Below are 26,543 nucleotides of genomic sequence, written 5' to 3' on the forward strand. Positions count from 1 at the left end.
AGTGTAGTCAGCTTCTCGTCAACAATTGTTTAGTAGAAAGTGCCTTCAGTATTGCACGTGCTGAACTAATAAGACGCTCCCAAGCGCCACCATGGTGGCTCACGTATGGTGGATTAAATGACCATTCAATTTTCGGTGGGTCATATAACGACTTATATTCACAAAAATCCATTCTATTATAGATGTACGCATTGCTCCAACTAAATTTGTATCATTGTCACTATAAACATTCTCCGGTTTTCCACGGCTGTAGTCATACTATTAGCAACTTCAAAATGAACAGCTCTTAATGTAAGACATGAAAAAACTCTTTTTACAATACTATGGCTTGGCTTGACGTTCAATGGACCAAAATGACCTATTTCTACAAAAGAAAACGGAGGCTTATCAGGTGTAATTTGCTGTTCCAATAGTGGTGCTAACAGTTGGTAAAAAAGGTGGGCTATTACGCTTTCGACATACTATACTAGACACTGCCTAATGAGCTAGTTCCTCCTAGTATCCAAACGTTTTCTCTCAGAGCTGCAAAACACTTGTTCCACTCCTGTATGTCCATTTAACTTGTGATAATGCGCAAATACAAGCTTAGTAATATGATGTTTATTTAGAAGAATTATTAGACAGTTATCTTTTCTTGCTAGTAACATTCTACCCTCAACACGAATTAACCCGCCTTCTAATAATGGGTTAAGAGACACACTTTTGCTGTCGTTCTTAATTGTTTTTTCCTTTGTTCAACATATTAATTTCCTTTTGAAAATGTGTGGTTTGAACTTGTTGTAATATGTCCCTCGTATCATTCTGTAGTTTTTTAACCTAAATTTTGCCACTGGGTACTTCTAAATTGTGTTTTAAGTACCGATTTTTTACAGAAGTATTGAAATCGTAACATACGGGCAAATGCACGTTGTAATTTATTCCAGCTTGAGTACCTGTTTATTACGTCATCTAATGTAATTCTTGTCTCAAAACTATTTATTGCGATTTCCTTCTTTACTTCAGTGTCATCGTTGGCTATAATAGGAATTTTTACACGAACGGTTAAACAATGGGGTTTTGTTGCGCAATTTAAAATTGAACCCCTTTTTGTATACTTTAATAAGTCATTTGGTCTATTTCCCCGAATACATTCAGCAGGTTTAAAAAAGAGTCCGTGTTGCCACTGGGGTGGTGTTGAGTTTTTATTAATAATCCTCAACCGCTATAAATCCTTTTGTTTTATTGTTTATATATACTACCAATGTAGTAGAGTTAGTCTAGAAAATGGTTTGATCAACCTTTAAATCCAGTTCGCTGTTCAGCATAGCTTTAATACGACTAGCAGCCACCACCCCAAATAGCTTCATAAGCGGAATAGATAATTACTACGTTTTTTGTATCTTAACAGAATTCCTTGAACAAAAACAACTTTGTTTGGCAATATTTTCAAGGTTAGGTAGACGTTCGAGTCATTTCTGCCATTCTTCTCAGTATTTCGCGGGAATCATCTCATCCTGCTTTTTGTACTTTTGAATTACATACATAATTTCTCTATGATAGATTTTGCACCTAGAGTAACTGGTGACATAAAACCAAGCGGATGAAATAGTGAACTTACAATAGGCAGCATGTCACGTCTATTCAATGACTTATCAGCTATCTTCACCTTAAATGAAAATGTGTCGTCTTCTATTTTCCAGATAACACCCAAAGCCCTGTAACAGGGTAAAATATCACCTGGTGAAAGGTTAACTACAGATTGCGCTCTGTCATAATCAGGAATAGTGGCAAGAACGGCTCTGATATTAGTAACTTAGTAAGTCGAAAACAATCTTTACTAATGATCGACTGCAAATCATGAACTTAATTAAATAGCGTCTGTTCCTTGTCTACTTACTTTAATTAAGCAATCATCAACGTAGAAGTTTCGTTCAATTGTTGTCACGACTTCCGGTTCAAAACAAGTGCGCGTGATCCTCAGTAGTCCTTTTCAATGCATAAGCTGAGCAACTTGGAGATGATGTTGCACCAAAAAGGTAAACTTGCATACAATACGTAACTGGAATTCTCGTCATGTCCCCATTTGGCCACCATAGAAATCACAGAGCATCGCAATCACGTTCAATTTCACGCACTTTGTGAAATAACGCTTCAATACTATTTTCTGTATTCGAATTTTACATTTCATTTGTATATGTCAGGTACAGATATATCTATATATATCTTATATAAAAGCGGGAACCTTCAGTTAAAAAGATTGGATTAAGAGGCATATTATGTGTTATGCACGGATACAATTAAAATGATAGGCATGATTATCAGGAACACTTAACATGTCTGGAAATTTTGCAACAAAGGCCTTCCATATAATACACCGTTCTGACATTTTATTAATAATTATTATATGTTTTTGAGAGTCTCTCTAGAATAAACTACAGTATCAATAATCTTATAACCTATACTTAAATTTAAACATGTTTCTTAGATAACCAGGTTTCGGTAAAAAACTGTATCATATTATAAATAATTTCTAAAAAGTCATCTGAAAGTTTTCTAAATAGACTGTTAGTGTTCCATGTTAATAATCAATAAAATGTGTTTCCAACTTTAGAAGCTTTAGTTCATACCTATTAAGAAGGAGAAATACTTAAAATCATTTTAAGGATAAACAAATAGTTGTCATTTTTTCTTTTAAAATTTTTGCCATATAATGAAATAGTTGCAATTCCAGAAATATATTATTTTTGTTTCTGTTATCATATACATTTTTGCTATCATGTTATTGTATACTTTTTAAATTATATATTACTTTATTGTAACTCTGTAAATACTTTAATCTTTGGAGAAAATAAAGTATATATCTATCTCTCCCAAAATATGTCTGTACTGTAGTTGTCTGTTTTTTCTCATAAATGTATAATCTCTTATAACACTATTTGAAGAAGATTATAAAGATCGATATAAAATTATAAGGCCGCTTTTTGGTGTGTTTGTTACGTTTGCTTGTATTAACAACGCACTCTTGATTGTTGAGCTGGTTCTTTTTGATATGCGTTCATTTTATGATCGACCTGGGAAATCTGACTCTTAGAGAAGGCTAACATATATTCTGAAATAAGAACAAAATATTGAACTCCGCCATCCGAAACTTTATTTTCATATCATGTTACTATGTAGCACAAAACACGTTTTATTATTATGTAATACGAAATCCCTAAACGTGTTAATACTTATCAATATAGCACAAATCGTAATGTTACATCAATAGTCTTATTAAATATATAAATTCAATATTCTTTTCAAATATACGAACGTAAATTGTAAGTACAATTTGTACAGTTTATTCTATCATAATTGAAATTAAGATAAAAATGCATCAGCAGAATACTTTTTAAATAAATCATAACTATTCAAATACTAGCATTTTATCTATTTCTATGAATATATATATGAATACACAAAAATAATGAAAAATATGAACAATATGAACAGATTTTTAATTTCTCCTGATAAATTTTTAAGAAGAACTTTAGCTTACCTGAAATAATAATTAAGTACTGAACTCCGCTATCCGAAACTGCTTGTGGGATGCGGGCTCAATTTATACGGTTTTTCGAATCTTAGTGAAATATGAATTGTTTGGGAAAAAAGAAAAACAAAAAGAAAAAAATTAACGTTTGTATCCGGAATATAGTTGACAATAATCGATCAATAGAAGAAGGTATTTGATCTTGATCGAAAATAAAACAATTATTTCTTTTTAAGAAAATGATTAAATACCATTGTATGAATAATTCCATGCAAAAAAGAATAAAAAAAAATAAAGTAAACACACAAGTTTACGCAGAAAATATCTCTATTTATTATGGCAGATGCCACAAACGAATGTTTTAATTTCGTAGATTTTTACTATAAACAATTTATTGTTTGTAAAATTTCAGATAGATATTAAAGAAACATTGATAATTTTCAAACACATCAACAACATTTTTTCACCTTTAACAGTAAAATAATTATAGAAAATTAGAAATATCATGTAATAGTGTTATGTTCTTAATTAGGTGTAATTCGGACTAATTTCCCTAGAGGTAAATCCGTAACATACCGGCAAACGGTATTTAGCTAGGATTTCGAATAGGTGAATAAACCAATCATGTACGGTTTACAAATCACAGGCTCCTCCATGTACCGAAAACAGGTCACGTGCTCCTCCATGCCTCAAGAATTAAACGCGTACCAATACCCTGCGGGCCGGAGAGAATAATAAAAGAGAAGAAAGAAAAATATATTCATCAGGAAATTGGCAATAAATTTTTGATTTTTTTTCTTTATATGTCCTTTTAAATGTATACTTAGTCAAAATGACTATAAAACAATAGGGGATCGCCCTCTCGAAATTTTTGGTACACGTGATTTTATCCCCCCCCCCCAACAGGTGAGTAATTTCGTAACGAAATGCGACGTATGCAGATACGTTTGAGACTTCAAAGTGCGCAATAATGTTAAGCTTATCAGAAGAATTGTCCTAGAGTTATATATATACCAACAAGAACTATGTTCCTTCGCAAATGCTTAATATTTAACATGAGACCTTACGATGAAATAGCACATTTATTTTTAAAATTTTTGTCTTGGATTTAAGCGTTGATTATATGCTTATTCATAACATACGCGATATTTCGTACGAGCACGTCACAATTTCTGATAAAAATATAGTCGATTTGCCGAAAAGAAGCAAGAACTGGAACCCAAGTTAGTAAAGTCTAAATAAAGGTTCATTTCAACATAACGCGTCACTTGTGCACAAAGGAACTGTTAGCAGTGTATAAAACTTGCTAGATATGTAACAACAATTGTCTAGTGAACTAACATTGGCTTGGTCGAAGTGCAATTGTTTTGAATTTATTATTCCCATTCTATTTTGCGATGTTAACGTTTGCAGAACAAATGTTTTGTTCGAAAAACAAACAAATTTTCTTCTTGTTTTATGCATGATCAATAACTGCATTAGGAATTGCAAACAGACGCATGTAAAGAAAATGACGTCAGGGATTCACCGGCAAAGCGTACACTGCGCAAACAAATACAGCTGAGAGTTATCATTGCGGTGTCACTTTTTTATATTTTAAAGCAAAAAATTAATTTGAATCGATAAATATGCCATTAGGAGCAACAAGCAACTTTATATTTTATGTAAGTATAGAAATTTACGGAAATTCAATCCTAAATTAATACATAGGCTACAAAAAGTCTCAATTCTGCAAAGCTATACATTTTGTATTTCCTACCTATACTGTGAGTGTTAATTATTTTTATTTCACCTATTTAAACCAAGAATTGAACTTGTAAGCAAAAACTATTGCGGCAATTTAACAGAGTTTATGCTTAATACCTGTGCGAAATATTGACAAATTAAAATGTACGGTTCATAAATGAAATTTAGTCAATAACATTATTGTGAAGCAAAAGTCATGTTTAAAACATAAGCTCAGTAGGTGTTTGATAACATAGGAAGCACGTTCTGTTCTATAAGTAAATGAACATCTTCAATACATTTTCTCTTGTTTTGCTTATCATTTTAGAAAATCATAATGTTGAAAAAAACGATTAATTGAAGATTCCACATAAACTCTGTGTAAAAAACATTACTTTCAAACCGGCCTTTGCAATTATTCATTATTCACCGTTTAACCAAATTTATGGTAGAATTTATTTTGAACAGGAAAATTTAAAGAAGTTCACTTTAAACATGAAATATAATAAAATGGTAAAAATACACGTCTGTGGATGTTTAACAGAACATTTATAGCGAACCAGACGTCATTCAGCTAGACACTGCACAAAGGAGTGTCGTATTTCAAATTTTTATACAAATTAAGATATTTCAATATATATTGTCAATATTGTCATTTTCTATGTATGTACATGCTACGGACAGTGTCGAGGATCTGTCGATGTTTAATATGTTCTGTTCATTGACCATTTAATGAGTACGCAATTGACATGTCAATAAAACCGGGAAATATTACATTTCACTCAAAGCTTAGCTATTTAATTTCATTTTGACAAATGTCAGATCAGACTACTATTTCTTTCCTCTTGTAGACAGTAGGTAAATCTGAAGAACATCTTTATTCTCTGTTTTATAGTCAAAATAAGCATTTACAAGAGTAAAATGTTTATATTTTGAAAATATCTGACCTTGTAATTAAAAAATATCCGTATTTTAGTAAAAAAACGGACTTCATACAAAGTTCCCGTATATTACGAGCGAACAGATCACGGTATATTAGTCATATACGTACTCGTATTGCATGATATACGGTCCCGCACATTTAGGTATTTCAAATTTCACTTATTTTTACCTGTCTATCTATAATATACGGAATTCCGTACTATTTATTATATCCATATATTTTCTGCAGTAGTCATAATGGCGTATAATGCCGTTTATAGCGGGATTTTGGCATAAGGCGATCTTTTTTAATGACAAACAAACCTAAAAGAACCCGTGATAGCGTGACTTTTATCCTGTGTAAAAAATGTGGAATAAAATTAACGGAATCTAATAAAAAATATGGTCAACATTTTGCATGCAAATTTTAATGACGCAACTGGAAAGTTCGCAAAGATTCGCGTTCTACCTTAACAAATACATGGCAGTACTAGGTGCATTATTTCGCAATCAATGGGAAGATACATATTTAGACGCCATGGGGCTGCCATCATATATGACATCACGGCTGTTATTAAAGCCATGATAAAATCAACAAATAAATGGGGTTATACCACTTAATGAAGTTTAAAACATACGCATCAGATGCCATTCTGTTAGCTTTTTAGAAAATATGAGTAGAACTCTTTTTCTTATTTTTCTATGTGCTACAATTAAACCAGCCAGAGTACATTGTTCAAAAGCTCATTGATTATATATCACTTAGCACTCGAACTACCCTTCTTTCCAAGAAAATAAAGGTTATGTGTTGCTTTCTCTCCAATTGTTAAAAGAAGAAAGTATTTTTGCTACCAATTTAGTTACTGTAAGCTTCATATCCTCATCTTTTTCTATCAAAATCCATGCATGATCTTTTTCAATAAGACAACTGCATGTGTCATTTTTGCACAGAGAACAATGCTCTGATCGGCATGTTTGGTTTTGCAATAGTGTCAATTTATCACTTCCATGAAATATTCTTTCATAGTATTTTTCAATGAATGTCAATTCCATTAAATGTCCCTCATTCGCCAACATTTGGGCTTTTGTAATATATGCAATACATTCTGATGTATTATCTGTAAGCTCACTTAATCTTGCCCTTGCGACGTAATAGAACATTTTACTTCTCATCGTTCCGAGGTCTGCACACGTGTGGTCAATATGACTTAGTAGATATCGTGCTTGTGATAGGCTTTCTTTGTCAATAGGACTGTTTTCGATGACATTTGTCCTGTTTCCTAGTCCTAAGAGACAAAACGCCATCCGTAACACAAACCTTTGCCTCAATGAATTTGCAACATTTACATCTACATTTTCAAGGCATTCAAGCGCAATACTTCCCAACAGCATAATCTGTTTTTGTAGTTCCCTTGAAGGGTATTCTTCGAATTCAAAAACTTGACAACAAACACATAAATACAACAGTTTAACCAGTTCTGGATACGAATCTAAGTTATATGCTCTACATTTTGCTTCAACTAATATGTCCTTGCAATCATTTAAATTGCCAGCAAGTACGTTTGCATAAGCTAAACGACCCAAATAAATAACATCTGATAAAGATGTATTGCTTGTTTCAGTGACAAGTTCTTTCATTTCTTTAAAAATGACGTCTTTAGGATGGCACCCGCCAGGTATCAAAGTCAATTCATCAATTTCTGCCGCTTTAATCAATACACATTTGTCAGCTAATTTTTGTCGTTGTGTTTGGTATCTTTCCATTTGCATTTGATGATTAAGCGAAAGAGACAGCTTTCTAAGTGCCGTTCGCCGATCATAAAACATTGGATTATCTATCATCCATTTTAGTTTGCTATAGTATGCATGAAGCGTACGATTGCTGCTGAGTGTAGATTTTGTGATGTAACTGATGCCTAAAGTACGGTATGTCAGAAATAATTGACGTGCTAATTTTCTATAACCACATTCGTCGAGTACTTGTGCAAAATCTTCTAAATTCATGCAGATAGGTATGTTTCTTATTAAGAAATCAGATTTCTCCTCACTCTTAACATCTGTTGAAAACATTTCCTTAATAATTGAGTATGGGTACTTTGTTAACACACCGTTCCTATACAGGACTGAAGCAACGATAACAGGTTCTATACTACTACGAATTACATGATTGCAAGAAATCAGTGCACTAACTTCACGTTCTGTCATCATGAATCCAGTATTCGATACGGTCCCAAATAAGTGTATGTGACGGGAGGGTCTTTTCTTTGATTCTGAAATGTGTTAATATCTTTAAGTTTTATCAGTAAACACTGTATCGACGAAAGCAGTCATGTGACCAATAGTAGGTAACACTAGCACTGGCTAGCGAATACAACTTGAATCTCACTACAGTTTCCAAGGTTGTAATAACCTTATCATTGTGTTTTCTTGTGATTTATCTAAATGAAAAATCTTAAGATTTACATCAGTATGCATTGTTTTGCTGAAAATAACTAGCTTTACATTGTTCTGAAACAAATTAAGATGTAAAAACTAGAGTTTAATTTTGTATTGATATATACACGTATATTAGAATAATTGCGTGTCAACATGAAAATTGTTTTTGTTCTGAAGTTTGTAAAAGACAAAATGATGAACAAATCTCAAATCTATGGGTAAATTTGTAGTATAAGGAATTTGATAGATTAACAATGCAAGTCAAATTCTTTCAATATAACAGTCACATTATACATGTAACATCATTTTGGCAGAAGTCATTATGAATGTCAATTACAAATACTTTTTTACTGCTACTTTAGCATAAATCAAAACAAAGTATTAAAATTCTTTAAATTTGGAAGAACGGAATCCGATTATCAACATCATCATCTGCTAAACAGGATTACTTGATATGTCAATGACTTTTCCTTCCACCAGGATTGATTATTTATCCAGTTTGGTACATTGTCATTTTATACCTTGCGAATTTTAGTAATTTACAGTATGCTTTTCTACCTGTCAATAGGATATTGCATTTTAAATTTATGGTATTCCGGTGTATATAAATTCCTTAAAACATAACTTGATTGACTATCCATTTCATCTCGAAATGTAGTCTGCTGTGTAATATTGACTTTTTTGTAATAAAACACATTGAAATATTTAAGTATAGAATAGTTAATTTCATTTTTAATGATGGATTTAGAAAAGGAAGCATGTTATCTAATGCAATGTCAACCACACTTGGTAATAATGCCTGCCAATGATTCCAAAACAGATATATGGTAATCTAAGCAGGGACCAATAAGAAATGTCTCCACGTATGTCCCAAATATAGATATAGAGATAGATACGTTATAAGAATAGAAGAATTATGAAAGCAATAACTTTTTTGTATATATAACTCAGTCCTTAATATAAGGCGGCCTAGAATTGTATAAAACACAAGTTAAATGGCATTTTATTAGCCCAAAAATCGATTAAATTTTAAAACTAAGATGAATACAGAAACAAACACCATATAAACTTTATTCATCGAAAGAAAAATAAAAAAACAAAGTTGCAACCATTTCAAAAAGTTATATTTGTATATATTATTACATGATACAGAGTAACCAATGTCCCCCGCCTAAGGGAAGTTTTGAATGAAGCACAAAATTGTGCGATTTCAAAAAATCGAGGTATAAATCCGGACTTTCGGTGCCAAATGTTTATCAATGCTGTATCTGCCCATGCAAGTTTAATTAAATTCATGAACGAAATATTGTGAAATAATATCTGTGTATGTGTAAACAGAAATCAATTGTATACTTGTTACCACTATTTCAATGCCACAAAATGTGACAAATACGTATAAAAACAATAAAGGATATGGTCTGTTACGTCCAGTCATTAATCAAGGTAAAGGACAATTCATCAATGACATTTGACTTGCATGAGCCGACTTGGCACCATACCGTGTAACAGCATATTATAGGCCTTGGCCTCCAAATTGGTCTGACCTTTTAGGTAGGGGGATCTGGGTGTTGTGCATGAAATGTCGTCTTTATATTGCAAACATTTGGCCAACTAATTCAAAATCCCTTGAATGATGAAAAAGTTATATATGGAACACAACATATACTCTAGAAAAGACCATGTTTCACCCTTGTATGACATTGACATTGAAGGTAAAAGTATGGCTTTTACCAATGACACATGGTCCCATTATTGTGAATATTTGTGCCAAGTAATTTCACAATCCCTTGATTTATAAATAAGTATAGACTTGACACAAAATATACCATATAAAAGACCATGCTATGGACCAGGCATCACAAATATCCTCGAAACGATGACGTTAACCTTTCATCAGCAAGTGTGACCTTGACCATGAAGGAAGGCGTCTTGGCGTTACGCATCACATGTCATCTTACTGTGAACATATGTATTTCCGAAATTCCTTAATAGATATGAACTGGAAACAAAATATAAACTATAACAGACTATGTTAATTTTTGACCTCATATTTTGACATTCACCTTAAAGGAAAACAATTAGTTGTTGTGCATTTAACATCTTGTTATTATTTTAAACATTTGTGCAAAGTATTTTATAAATCTTTTGATCTGTAAGGAAGTTTTGGACAGGACACAAAATATACCCAATGATAAAACTATGTTAATCTTTAACATTCATCTGTTACCTTGACCTTGAAGGTAGGCAAATAGTTGTTGTGCATGACTCATTTCCACATTAATAAATACATTTGTGCTAAGAAATTACAACATTTCTTGATCTAAGAAAAAGATATTGAAGAAATAATGGACCAAACACAAAATATACCCTATAACAGACTTGTAAATTTTGATCCCCAACTGTGACCTTGACTTTATACGTAGGCGACATGTTGTTGTGCATGAAAGATTGTCTTTTTATTTTGAACATTTTGCTAAGTATTGCAAACTCCCTTCATGGATAAGAAAGTTTTGGACCGGACACGACATATGTTGTTCTTTTATCACAAAGTGTGTCATTGACCTTGGAGACAAGAGTCTTATTGTTGGTCGTATAAACAAAACATTTGTGCCTAGTTATTTTAAATTCCTTTGATAAATGAATGACATAGTTATGGACCTGACACGAAAGTGTTACGGACGGACTGATGAATGGACGGATGGAGCCTATTTCTATATTCTCCCATTTTCTTTGAAAAGGCGGGGAGCAATTTTAAATATATATAATTCTTAAACAAACTATGCAAGACAAGTGTTTCGCATGAGCTTTTTAACTTTAGACATGTTATTATATATACGTGTCTCCAGGTTGTTGATTATGCTAGTATTGTATTACCTTTTAAAACAATCTTAACTGTAGTAATAAAATACAATACAATTGTCAGAATAATACATGACAAAAAATGTAGTTATAATTGTTTTATCTATTTGTTCCCATATTTATGTAACAAAAGCCATATCTAAATGAAATCCATAAAATGTTCAATAATAAAGACTGGATTTGCAAAAAGTCCTTTTAAAAATAATTTGAAACTTTGGCTTGACAATAAAATATCTAAATCTTAATAACTGTACCACTTTAAACAGTACAACATTAACCCTTATTAACATCCCTTTATTTTCCATTTTCCTTTTTTATTTACTAGTATATAAAGATTGACAAATTGGAATATCTATTTAGGTTTTCACAGTGGACATTTGACAAAGTTCACTTGCATAGTTAGTAGGAATTTATGAATTGTGTAAATAATTAGATGTTAATTGCAGCACATTTTTTACTGCTGTCTGGTATCTGGGCTTATGAGTAATTAATGTGGACAAGATGTGTATTCAAATTCATGCTGAATCATAACTAAGTAGTGTATAGAGCATTAACAGACTATATAGACGGACTTAAACACGTGACTGGCTTGTCGATACAAGGTACAGACTTTAAATATAATTTATACCATCCAAACTTCAGAACAGGAAATCAAAAATGGTTAAAATTGAAAACACATATGCGAAATTCAATGCTAATTAATTCAAAATTGCACCACTGTCATGTTTATATGTTGTTAATTCTAAGAGGTGTGGGCGGTAGCTTTTCCTTTACCTATGGCGTCCATGAGGAAGCTTAATCATCCGATGAAACTTTTTCAGGCCTGGCGGTTATAGAGTTCTTAGCGAAACAGGTTTGATGATTATGATAGGATTTAGGGTCCCTGTTTTCCGATATGAATATAAGACCTTATAAATAGATATACGTATCGAGATCATCAGGACTTGATTATAAATTATAGGGACTAGGGACTGTGTATTTTACGTAGGAAAATATAAAACCTCATAAATACAATTATAACGAATATAGATCATCCGGGCGTGATGATAATGATAGGCTTTTTTGATAGTAACAAGCTCAATGTCGAAAAAATAGAAAAGACTATCAAAAATATTAAATTTTATACTTTTGCCTTTTAATCACGCTGATTTTAATCACTTTTTCATTGAAATTTGAATTTTGCCTTCACGTAAATGTATCATTATTTTGAATTAATTCCAATCTGTACAACGACATTGATTGTTGGATGGATAGACAGACTGAGAGAGGACACGCGGACGGACAGAAAGATAGGATGAAGGCCATTTTGCAACTGTTTTAACTTATTAAAAAAATCTTTCATTTTTATCGAAAATAAACTTCCTTTTTTAATTTTTGCCATTTATGGTTAATCTTCATTTTCATCAAAAGCAGAAATGTTCTCATTTTAGTAGATATATAAAATGATCCCGTATTCATTTTTATTGTATTCCAGCGGCGTTCAATAAGCATTCGCCTGGATTATTTTTACACTTTATCCAGCAGTGATATAATGATAATATCAATCAATTTAATTATAAATAGTTGATTCTTTTAAGAAAAAAACACTTGATATACACACACATCTCTCACTATATTGACATGATTCCGCATTTCTTTCAGATTTTACAATATGTTAGATCAATGTTAACCGAATATAATCTAATAATTATAATAAAATTATATTCAAAGGTAAATGTGTGAGACAATCTGATCAAAATCAGCTCTTAAATTACGCTATGCATTAGGATCTGACTACCACCAATAGGTTGTCACCTTTTCGTGTTTATTCAAACAACCAATCGTCGGTGAACTTTCATAATTTTGAAAGCAATGGGATATCTAATTTTAACCCCTTGAAAACCAATACTCAGTATGTAACTTTCACGATTTCGAGGTCAAATATGGAGTTGTTCATAAAGTCGACAGGTTAACTGGCAGAGCAATCTTGCCCATTTAAATTGAGTCTATTATGTCTTTTTAATTTGAAAAAAAAAACATTTCAAACTTTTTGAATAACAATAAATCAACCATTTGTTTCACTCCAACGGACAGCAGCGATATTTTGATACTTCATCTTATGCGTATCTGTAATCGACGATTTGATTGTATGGCTAAAAATAGATTACTTGGAAAATCAGGATGAAAGCAAAACATATACAGTGGTAATTAGATCGAAATGAAGAAATAAGTAGATCTGAACTTTAGTCAGAATGAAGTGTGTGACACTGTCATTCATGTTAGAATTCTTAAGCAGGTCAATTTTGAAACAACTCTGATTGGAAAAGACTGTTCAATCTGTTGTTTAATGATCTAAGGAATTTATACCTTTAAAGCCATGTGGTGGAAGAAGTTTCAGCTGGGTAGGCTGCTTATCTTCTAATTTCTCTTTGTCAGCAGAATAGTCAAGTTCCTTTTTACTCTGTCCGTTCATATTGCCAGAAGAATGCGTCTGTAAACCTGTAGTAAAACAATTATAAGTGACATTTTCAAAGCAGCATATAAACTAGATCCGGACAATATATTAACACATTGAAAATGTTTAGTATTACATTTAATAAGCTGGTTGATTGGTGATTTATCTAATAATGTGTACATTAGTTTAAATAGTTTTTGCCTTTTGAAGATTATCACATTCATGCGAATATTAATCTACATTTGTACTTAAACTTGTTTAAGATTGTTTCATTTGGATGTATTCTATTTTGAAGCCAGAGGAAATCACAAATAAGTTAATTAATATTACCTGTTTCTTGTACAGTTTTCAGTAACTGATCTTTGTCCACATATGTGCCCACACAAATGTCTTCATCAAACATTGATGACAGTGTCCTAGATATATTCTCCAAGTGACGGCTTTTCTTTTGTCCTCCGAACATTTTCCAAATATTTTTCAACCCTTCAATGTCAGTGACATGAATGGGTAACACTAAATTCTTCAACTTCTTTTTGCTACTTTCTGTTCCAATGTCGTCGCCTTGGGAAAAAATAAGAATAAGCAAATTACTGTTAACAGTAAAGATTTTTTATTTACTACTACTAATAATTATTGATAAACAATGTGCTCGTATCTAAAGTCATTTCAAAAGCAAAATAATAAATTTAATTTTAACGACTATTAGAAACTGAGGTTACAATACAATAGGAGCGTAACTGTACATTTTTCAAATTGGATTTTAATTCAGTTTATTTATTTTTTGAGATTGACACATTAAAAGTGAAAAATTGAAACTGTGATTATTTCAGTTCTTAATATATATTTTTTTTGTATAATGCAATTAAGGTGTAACACAATGTGGTGCCTAATGTTTCTTTGCAAAATGGTAGTACATTTGACTTTCTAGCATATTGCATAAGATATTTATATTTTGAATCGTAACGCTTTTCGCCATGTAGGGGTAATAGCACTCAGCCTATTTATATTTAATAATGTATCTTTGTAGGTTCCTATCAAGAAGAGGTATGATCTGATTTTCAAGTCCCTTTTCCATAACTTCGTTGCAGTAGTGTATTACATAAGTTTAACGTTATACACTTGTTTTATTCTTAAATGTGTAAAAAAATTACATGTATATAACTTATCTGGAAGTGTGCAGCTTAGCTATCGAATTTTACTTTTGATTAACGCCAATGTTTTCACTTATTTCAAATTCTGACAATTTATTCCTCATACACCGAGACTTATAAAGTTTCAATGTGACGAATTTTCTGATATTGAGGTTAATGATTTACCTTTAGTACCACAAAGTTTAACCGATGCTGCCGATTGTCTTTAACAAAAGCTCTGCTTTTTCTTTGAAAACTTTATAACTAACGAATGCCAAAAACAAAAAAAGCCTTTGCATTATCCGTCTTATAACACGTTTTATCTTAATTATTATACAAGTTACCTTAGATAATGATTTAATCAAATGCAAGTGTTGTCAGATTGCATGACGTGATTAATTTATTTATAGTTGTACATTATAAGAATAACTTTAACGATAGTTTGAAACTGCTATTGGATACATAAATTAGCATATTAATTGCTTATAGCACGCTTGTCAAGTAATTCCTGTGTCAATTCATGTTGAATACTTACAATAGGAGGCTAAAACACTTTGAAGACTCGTATGCTCTACTCCCCAAGAAAATGAACAAGGAAAGCCAAGTAATGTACTGACAGTAGTCGATATTCTTGATAGATGTTCCTTACACTGACTGCTTTTTACATATTCCAACACTGTGAAACATCCTGTCACTGAGGAACAGAATATTGGTAAGATGATACTTCCTAAACATGCTTTGCCTATTCCGTCAGATGATTTATCTATGTCAGTAAACCATTCAATCAAGTCATCCATTAATTGAAATGTAATTTCTCCGTACCATTCAACCCTTTGTGATATGATCGTTTTGATCTCATCGCTGTGTAAGGTGTTGTCATCTTGTATTATTTTTACAAAATCAAAGAGTAAATCGGTGGCCTTCTTTTGTTTCTCTTCATTTTCACATTCAGCCTGTAGAATAGTGTTCAGGTCTGCAAATATATTGCAAAATGCAAAAACAGGCCATTTCATAACGAAAGTATGTATACATCTTTTGGGCAGTATACCTTCCGCCTCTTTTTATCCACCTCTTTCACTATACAATTTAACCAATGTTATATAACATTTGCCCAGTTTCCTTACGCGGAAAACTCTTTTAAGCCATAAACAAGAACAAAAGAATGAATGAATGAATGAATGAAGGAACAGTTAAGAAAATAAGAAATCATTGACGTCATGACGGATAACACATTAAGATCAGCAACATTCATGCCAGCATAAGTATTTAAAGGTCAATCATCGGCCTAGATTCACGTTTTAGTAGGTAAAGGTTATCCAACGCCAACGAACGCACATTTGTTCAAGATACCCAAGATAATAGGTCGGTATAGCCTGAATTTATCATTCGTGGTGTCGTATTGCTACATAGATTCTTTTTTGTAAGTAATATATTGTTCAATGTCACTCTTTATCTATTTATATAAACTAATCTTATTATATCAACTTCTAATTTTAAAGGTATTTCAAATATCTAACACAAAGCGTTGTCAAGCATAGTTTTTTTAAAATTAACCTTTCAAAACAAATGAATGTTTGTATTGTAGTTTGTACTGGATAATTAAAATGGATCCATATATTCAAGATGCTGTACATTTCAAGCAGGTATACTGGCCAAAACATTGATACATATATACGTATAGTACTCGTTCCTTATTTTTGTCAATATATTGTTTTTGTTGTTATTCTTTCATCTTTTTACCAAACAATAAAAATATAATAAATTTGTGTACACAGCATTGACAATAGAAGAGTGAAATTTACCTTTCGTAAAATCATATTTTGTTTTCCGTACAGACTGGTTTCGGATTTTGGAAATAGTCTGAGAAATCCTGTCTTGGCATCCTGTCAAAACATATTACACTTTAAATTGACATTATGTCAAAAAAACATTTTTATATATCTTTAATCTATAATATACTCACTATAAATCCATAAACTGGAAACACACGATTTTAGTGAAATGATATTGCAATTTAGTAAATTAAAATTATGACATTCTTTATTCTTATAAATATTGAAAAATATTCAAATATTATGCCCTTCCAATATGTATGAAAATTACTCTCATATGGCTCCCTTCAAGTAATGACCTCTCATGTATAAAGGAAAATTGGCTTCTTTCATTATACAATTCTTCTACGATGAATGAATACTGTTACAGTCTAGACTATACGTGTATTTAAATATAAAACCACTAAGGTTATTGTTTTGAAAGGACGCAAATTAGAGAAGGATTAAATTGTGTAACAGACCAATGTCTCTTATACATCTAAACATTTATCTAAAATACAAGGCCACATGTCAAGATCAAACGTTTCCTAATCAGTATAATACACATGTAATACTTCATTGACATCTTTAAAACATATTTTTATGTCTAAAGAGTATAAGTGTAACAGAAATATAATATTTTATAATTATAGTATTTTAGTGCCAACAGTTAAACACTTATCTTGTTTATCATCTAGTACCTAACTAATAAGACGTCATGTTAATAAGTTTATTTATGTATCTGTGTATCTACATAACTTGTTTGAGCGTTTAAATTCTATAAAAACTTTTTTGAACAATCTGCTGTTTCTTGAAGAAATTGCGACCTTCTTTTCATTCCATCGTTTGGGTCGCTCTGACAGTCTTTTATGACTGTCAGAATAATCGTACAGTTTCACTGTAAACGAGTAAATGTTTTCCAACAGCGATACACTGAAGTGTATTGTATTTCAATGAACAAGCTATTTTTAACTCAGTTGCTGTGCGTAAGAGTATATTAAACTATCTGTACATGTAAATAGCGAGTTTCACAATTATAGTGTGTGGAGTTTAATGAAGAGAATTTGTTGTTTTGAAGGGAGTTGTTGATTTTTTGAAGTTGGTTGAATTTAGTTGTGGTGATCTTAATTGATCAGGGTTTATTTGTTGTAATTTGTTGTTTTGGTTGTTGAGTTATATCTGTTTGGTAAGAACTATTTGGTACGGAAGCCCATAAGTGCCATTTTGTCTTAGGAGTTTTGTCTTATGACTAATGACTTGTGTATTATGACTTTTGTCTTATGTATTATGACTTGACAAAAAAGCGGCAAAAGGGCAAGTTTCATCACCTGCACCCATCATGGACGTTGGAGGTAAATCTGATAGTGAAACAGAAGACAATTTGGTAAGTGTTGCAATTTAAAAAGTATGACAGTACTGTATAACTTGAATAATTATCTCCCATACAAGGTTAGGTTTCGAATATGGGTCATCTCAGATGAAAAAGTAGGTCACAGGGCACAACAATCGTGTTAACTGTTAAAGTTTAAGTATCAAGATATTTGCAAGACTGACACATTTTTAAAACATGTGTGAAACTTTATTCTGTACAAAATATAAATTATTTCTCCTTCAGGTAAATGCGAGTAGTAAACAATGCGAGTAGTAAACGTATTCAGGCACTAGTTCAGAACATAGCAGCCCACTAAGAAGTAGAAGACCCAGAAAACATTGAAAAAGATTAACTTATGGAAATCCATCAATGGTAAACATATTGGACATTCATCTTCTACCTGTGACTCTCTTTATAAAGGAAAATACAAGAAATCGGTTTATGATTTATCAGACAAGTGCCGAATGAGGATATTTTATCAAATTAATTCTTCATAGTTCAACAGTATATGTGAATATACGAAATACTGATAATGAGGGGAAAAAACATATTTATTTTTAATTTTAATGTTTAATATATAATTGTCACATAAGACATAATACAAAAGTCATTATACATAAGACATAATACAAAAGTCATTATACATAAGACATAATACAAAAGTCATTATACATAAGACATAATACATAAGACAAAAAAATGGAAATAAAACCTGACAATTTAAACATCAAATTTCTTGATAAATATGTATGCCTTGGTGTATTTTCATAATATTACAATTTCACATATAATTTACAGGTTGGACGACTTCATGAAATTCGTAGGAAATTTTGACAAGTGACAGCATTGACAGAGAGAAAGAGATGCAAGAATAAATTTGTAATGCCAAATGAAGATATATCAAATCAAATCTTCAAAGATACTTTAAATATATAGGTGTGTTTAATCGCAGTACTATTTATATTTTAAAAAGACCACCAAAAAAAACGAGAGATTGAAGGACGAGTGCTCCAAAATCAGCAGCTCATAATAGCTTTCCTGGGCTTTAAAAAAAGTGTATTACTATTTTGTATTGATGACAAAGAAAGATAATTACAGATCTATGTTAAAACAGAATAAGTTGAATTTTTGTTTTATTATCATCGCGAAAACAGCCATATTGTATACATTGTATAACATTTTTGTAATACCACTGTGACGTCAATGCTGTTTAAGATTTTTGGACAATGGCTGAATTTACCATTGGCTGGATTTACCATTTCCATAACGGACAAATTGTTACAATTGCAATAAAAAGATAAGATAATAACATCAATTTTGTTTCTTTTGATATTGAATTTATTGCATGTCTTGATTTTATAAAGGATATAATTAATTGCTCACACAGACGCATATTTTTATTTTTTATTTTATCATAATTCTTTCAACAAAAAAACTCAATATTAAAATACACTCGTAATACCTACTTTACAGTTGTACAAGAATAAAGTAAAAGTACACATAAACAACTTCGTCAAGAAGTTCTAGTAGTCTCATGTTCCTTGTACATCTATCGCAGTGCGGAGGTTAGTCTTTAGTAAGATTGCTAACTCTTGAATTGCATTAAGTCCTACATTAAGCCGTACATTTCGCAACAAGCGTCAACATCATGTTGATCTACAATCTTTGCAAAATTGCGTCCACCAACTTATTCCGACAGAAAATAAATTAAATCGCGTTTACCATTTGGTATCTCAGGTTTTTTTGTTTATGTATGGTTTGTAGGTTTCAATTCACCGCTATTCTGTTAATCTCGGCCTGGACCAAGTGAATGAAACATAATTTCAATCATTCACATCACTATACTCGTGTCAGACTGTCTTTTTCATCTCTGAAAAAAAATATCCAAAATTGAATTCAATGACGTCGTGTTGGTCCCCTCCAGATCTCTATTCATTGAAACGTTGTTTTTTCCCCCGGAAATGCAACTTCCATAGGATTCGACATATTATTTGTATCATTGTACCGGAAAAACGGTTGGAGTAAAGGTCGAATGTGTTGAGATTTCCGTTCCTTTAACATAACGAAGTATTTGTGTAGCAATGCTAAGCGTCTCTAGTGCTTCAAGATAATACATGGCGATGACTGCAAAGGTTGTTGTTACTTTGTGACACTTCAAGTCTCAGTATCCTAATAGCACTATGTATACAAAAGTCATATGGTTTCAGTTTATTGTGACCGTCTTCGTGTTATACATTACTTGAACCCTTTATAATTGCGTCTTTTCATTATGTGGGCTTTCCAGTAATAATTCAATCAGGATCAATAGTTTTCTTAAAAGATTGAACTCTGAACCTATGTTCATTTATCACTGAACGATAGCCAATGCATTGATCGCTTGTCACAATTCCATTGGAAATATAATTAAAGAACAAAATTATAATATGGTGTGTATCCAGTTTGACGTCATACGTCGATACATATGGTTACTCTTTTAAGCTGTCGAAGCGATATTTTAATGTTATTTATAACGAACAACAGAAGAACAATTTCAGGATATGTAACCCAATAGTACAGTAAAGTATTGTTTCACGAATACAATTTGTGTACTTCAAGCAGCGCTGTCAATGTTTCAGGTATGTTAGAAGGTGTCACTTCTAAAGCAAGCTCAACATGTTGTATCCCAGACAAAGCCACGTGCTATAAAACGCCAACATATTCTTTAAAGATATCTGAAAAACAAAGTACATAGCTATTAAACTATTATATATAATTAATAAGATGACAGACAAAAACAATATTCATATAATATGCAATGTATTAAAATGCTGTATAATGTACCAGTATATACATGTCGGCGCACGAAACAAAATTGACGGACGGTAAGTATTCATCTATTTTTTAAATATCCCAACTGAGTGGTTATTTTCAGTCAAAATTCCTGTGAAATGAAGCTTGCACAGGGCCAGAAATTTGTTAGTATGCTCCTTTGGATGTTGACTATGAATCAATAACATTGATTTCTCGAATACAGTTGGGATATGTTAAAAATAGATGAATGCTTACCGTCCATCAATTGTGTTTCGTGCGTCGACATGTATATACTGGTACAGCTGTCGACGATTGAACTGCTGTCTGCCCATTCGATTGTACGGTGTGAAAATCGGCTACTTTTTTGTATGATGGTAGAATATAGAGCTATCTTGTTGCTACGAAGAAGCCAATTAGGTTGTATCTTAATTAAAATGTAACTAAACCGAAGTATTTAATTAGGACTAGAATAGAAATATTCAGCTAAGAAATTAGGATTTTTGTTTTGTTTTGTTGTAGTTTAGGGCAATTGCACAGTTTTAAGTCATATAACTAGTGTCCCTGGATTCTGTACCAGTACTAATATCTTCAAGCTATGCGGGCAGGATATAAGTAATAAAATGTCTGTTTAAAGAACAAGAGCACCAAAAAACGGCCCTGAACACTTAAAATTACTTAATGCTTTAAAAAGAGTTAAAGCGGCATAACTCTATAAAGGCATCAATGGAATCAAAGTTCCAAGTTGCTATGCATACAATTATGTCATAAAGTTTTGGAAAAAATGAAACAGATGCGAGGAGGAGTTACGTTTACAAAGTTTACAAAATCAGACGTCTGGTTAAAACAGTCTTTTTCAAGCCTGTACAGTAGTTGTCATTTCATAAACAATATAATTATGAAAAACTGTTCACAATTCAACACTTACCAAAGAAGTTTTCTTTTCTCACTTTTTTACCCCTTCTGTTTTACCCCGCCTATTTGCCGCCTTTTTAAGTTTATATCTGACATAAGTCATAAGGCATAAGACAGAAGTCATAATACATAAGTCATCAGTCATAAGACAAAACTCCTAAGACAAAACGGCACTAATGGGCTTCCGTAATTTGGTTAATGTTGGTTGAATGTTAGGAGTGAGTTTGGCTTGTCAAGATTATATTAGTTGATGCTTTGTTTTTGAGGTTATCTGTAAATATTGGGTGCTTTAGTTTAAGTTGTTTTTTCTGATGCTGATTAGATTTTGTGGAGGTAATATTGTTGGTTGAAAGTTTGTGGTTTATACTGTATCTTAGAGTTGTAAAAATATTAATTTTGTGTTCTTCATTTTGTGGCGATTTTATTGTTTTGTTTGATCACAAGTTGTTAAGATCTTGGGCTCGCCAGGCGTCAAGTATTGTTTCGTATAAAGGACAGATAATTCACATAAGGGAAACAATACATTTTTATTTGTTTAGTTTATATAGTACACTTCTATTTGAGTCTATGTGCAAAATTTCATTAACGAATAAAGATTGGATTGGCCTTTTCCCCTTCATTTTTAAACTTGTGACTTTTTTCTTTAAAAATGGCATACAAAGTCAATACTGACATATTTTAACAGAAATTAGATATGAAATAACATGTAATATGTATTGTAATCATCGATAGAAATAAAAACACATTCTATATAAACAATATTTTATAGAAATACGTTTAAGTTATCTGCCCTTGAAATGACCTCAAATGAGTAAAAAATCTCATTCAAGGGTAGGTAACTCAGACGTGAGTACGGTGATCTCCAAATGTGTTTTACAAAAAAATTATATTATCATATCCTAACAGCATACCAAGTTTAAAGAAATTCTTTCGAATCTATCGTTTTAATCTATGTCTGTATGAAAACTCCCGAAAACATCCTGGTTAAATTGTTCTTTTCAGATATAATATTATATTGAGTACAGCATTGTATGTAATGGTTACAATCTTAAAGTGGGATATATGTGTAAAATATCCTTCTCAATAAGTTAAAATTAAACAAAGAATTTAATAAATGCTCTTGAGACAATTTTGATGATTTCTAAACACAATGTTTGAGTTAATATTATCCAGACAGAAATAGAACTAGAGTCGCCAAATATCAATAACTAAGTCTCCAGCTAACATGTAATATGTTCTGTTCCATTGTTTCTGTCGTAACCTGCCTAATAATGAAGTAAAAAGTTGTATCAGTCAGGCGATCACGATTTTTCCTAATATTTTATATAATATTGTTAATTTCTGTTAGCATTCTGTTTTACATAATTAGGTTGAAAGCTTGAGAAAGTATTGTTTTATTGTAAGATGTTTTTAATCGAATTAACTTACCTTTGATATTTTTCACCTCACTTTTTAAAGGCCCTATTTGTTGTTTAAACCTTTCTTCTATGTAAAGTTTAAAACTAGAACTGAATGCGTGAGTTTCTTTGACATATCGAAATACGGATTCAATGTCAAGATTGCCGGTTGCCGTTCGTGTGATAATGTCGTCAATTTGACGAGATTGGTTGACATATCCTGCAATTGTTCGCAAATGTCCTTTCAAATGTCCCTGACTTGATAAAAATTCTGTCTCGTCCATTGACATCTTACTAGGATGTCCTTGGATACAATCTCTAAAGACCTTTAATGCCGCTATCTGTGATGCAATAACAGGTGGTAGTGCTGGGTAGAATAATCTCTTCACGACAAGCAGAAGGAGCGACAAATCCCATGTGGTTAAATCTGCATTTGCTGTCAAAGGCGCTGGGTAAAGAATGTCTCGCTGTTCTTTCAATATGCCATTGAATAATGTTCTGTTATTGAGAAGCAGGTTCTCTAAAGTTTTTCCAGATCTACTCACTTCTTGCACTACAAGGCTCTTTAACACAAACGAAGTTCCCTTGCCAAGCAGCAGTAGATTTCTCAAATATCTCTCTTCATCTAAAGTTGCCATTCTACAAAGTTAAAAAGAAGTGAAATAATATAGTCTTATGGTGGTATATTTCTGCCAATAGTTAACCATTAAATGATCGTGTTAACTACCTGACTTACTGGTTAATACGATAAATAACAGATATACCGACATATTAACGAATAAGTATGTAACAAAAACACTAAATAATTCGCAGATGTACTAACACTTACCAGTTAAATAATAGATCATTATCCGTTTATCTATAGAACTTTTGTGTTTGTCAAAAGTAAGAAAATATCAGATAAATATCTGTAAATATAAGAAACGCAAGGAATATGTACGAAACATCCGCATTATCTATAAACTGAAGATTTATCTAGTAACACAGATATTTATCTGAAATTTTTCTTACTTTTTACACTTTGACAACCAAAAATATAAAACACTCAAAAGTTTGAGGACACGAACTTTTCTTAAACAATTTTTAGATGAGAAAATCTATAATTAGTTGCCCTTGGGCCAGACAAACCATAGATAAAAGCTACATGCTATATATTTACACTTTCTTACGCATTCGAATTTCAGTCAAGGCCACTTTTAAAATACAACGCTGTAATGATCTTGATTTGAGAAAACTTGTCAGATTCATACAAAACGGCTCTACACACAACAAAGAACTAAGATCTAAAACGTGACACTATACACCCAATGTTAAGCCTTTCGTTAATAGAGAAAAATATTCAATTTTAATGTCATAATTTTAACAAGCGTTATATAGGTCAATATCTATTTTCCAAGCTCTATGCATTGTACTTTGAAAGTATTTTAGTTCAAGCTTTTTAGTTCTGAGACTATGTAAATCAGTGCTCTCCAAGGCTACAATGTTCAGGAGTTGAAAAAAGAGAGTTCAACAACACAATGCCTATTTTAGTTATAGGTCTTGTGGTTAAAGAGAAAAGCAATTTTAAGGTTTTTATATTTTAGCGTAAATAAAATCATGTGACTCCGGGGCGTTTCTAATACTGGCAAATGGGTAATGAAAATTCAATGCCACACAGTTGATAAATTAGCTCTAAGTCATGTTCTTTGAGCACAGGGAATGTGGAAAGTTTTTTTCTGTAAAAGACTTTGCGAAGTATTGAAACAAAGATCAGCAGGTTTCAAATAATTTTTCATTCGATGTCTTATCCCATTATTAGTTTGTTAACAAAATCAACTAAAACCGTAATCTACAAATTAATATGTGTTCAATATAGAAACTTTCATGCTTAAACCTTAATTTCCACAGGTAAGAAGATAGAACAGTCTGAACATATGTGCAGTATAACTAGACTATATCTAAATTGATAGCTGATTAACTTGAAATTTGCATCATAAAATCATTTCTAATATTCTAAAGTAATATGGCTGACACCAGATATGGAATTTAACATGTTGAGATATTAACACGGCTCTGTTCACGTTCATGATTTAGGAATTTCATTGATATTCTTGATGGCTTTGCTAAGTAAAGTTGATTTCCTATTTCGTGACAAAGCGTCTCAATGGCGTCTTCGATGCCATAAAACAATAATCCGCCATCAACACAATACCTTATAACAGTAATATTCAAATGTTTTATTTGTTTTTATAAGGGATTGAAATGAGCTGCAAATCATATGTCAAAATTATCTTTTTTATTTGTATCTTGACGTTAACACGGAGGACAAGATCAACCATAACCTGCTAAGTTTTTATCTATATTTTAATGCAGTTTTGATTGCATTGTGGAGGTACAATTAAAGGCAAACTAAACGGATCCCAGACAAAATACTCAGAACTTTCTTAGAATTCATGTTTATTAATCTCTGTGTAACCATCAAGTGGCCGTAGTTTGTATACCTCTTATCTACTACAGAGTGTGGAAAACTCCCCCAGTAAAGCAAATCTCAGAATATTTATAAACTTTGTACACCATTCATAGTATTTCGTTTTCGAAAACTCTCATGGAATACAAATATATAAAATATCGATTTTAAAGACAGTCGATCTTTGAAGGGAAATATAAAGTAAATAAGTTGTTAATCGGAATGTTTACATCTGTATAGCGATTTAAGTCCGTAAATCAATATCATTCTCTAATGATTCTACATATATTTTTATTCTTTAAGATCCTTGTAAAAAAATACATAGATCGAAGACAGAAGATCAAGTAAAACATTTTTTTATAAAGAAACATAACATACCTCTCAATAACTCTGTGTCTGATACGTGAATAATCTACACCGTAAATAAAATGGCGCATACGCACAAATACCACAGTTTAATATGGAAAGCCATGGCTGTCTGATATTGTTCTTTTTCAATTTATGTAACCATTTGGATAATATATGATTTCACTTCGACTATATATGAATTGAAAACACCTTCTTATTTAACCGGAATCCATTATATTAATCCACAGTTACAATATATGAAACCATACTGTCAGTGTATGAAACCGAGTTAGCAATATATAAGTTGATTTTCTCAATATATGATTCCAATGTTTCAATATATTGTACCAAAGTAGCCATGTATGGAATTAGATATCCTTATATGAAACCGAATTATCAATATTTTAATTCATTTTTACAATATATGAAACCAATTATATATATATTTATATAT

The 26,543-nt window shown here is 31.6% G+C and overlaps 1 protein-coding gene across 1 annotated transcript; it reads right to left on the reverse strand.

The window, feature by feature from the left end:
- Positions 1–3,120: 3,120 nt before the first annotated feature.
- On the reverse strand, positions 3,121–26,204 carry LOC132713239 (uncharacterized). Its single transcript, XM_060695737.1, has 7 exons — positions 26,120–26,204; positions 23,327–23,934; positions 16,816–16,896; positions 15,549–15,986; positions 14,214–14,444; positions 13,796–13,927; positions 3,121–8,424 (listed from the first exon to the last, which is right to left on the reverse strand). Exons 1-7 carry the CDS (start codon positions 26,176–26,178, stop codon positions 6,956–6,958), a joined length of 3,018 nt encoding a protein of 1,005 aa, XP_060551720.1. The 5' UTR covers positions 26,179–26,204; the 3' UTR covers positions 3,121–6,955.
- Between the last annotated feature and the right edge of the window lie 339 nt (positions 26,205–26,543).

This window comes from Ruditapes philippinarum, unplaced genomic scaffold, assembly GCF_026571515.1.
Source record: "Ruditapes philippinarum isolate M1 unplaced genomic scaffold, ASM2657151v2 ctg217_1_1_1_1, whole genome shotgun sequence".
Classification (NCBI taxonomy): Eukaryota; Metazoa; Mollusca; class Bivalvia; order Venerida; family Veneridae; genus Ruditapes; species Ruditapes philippinarum.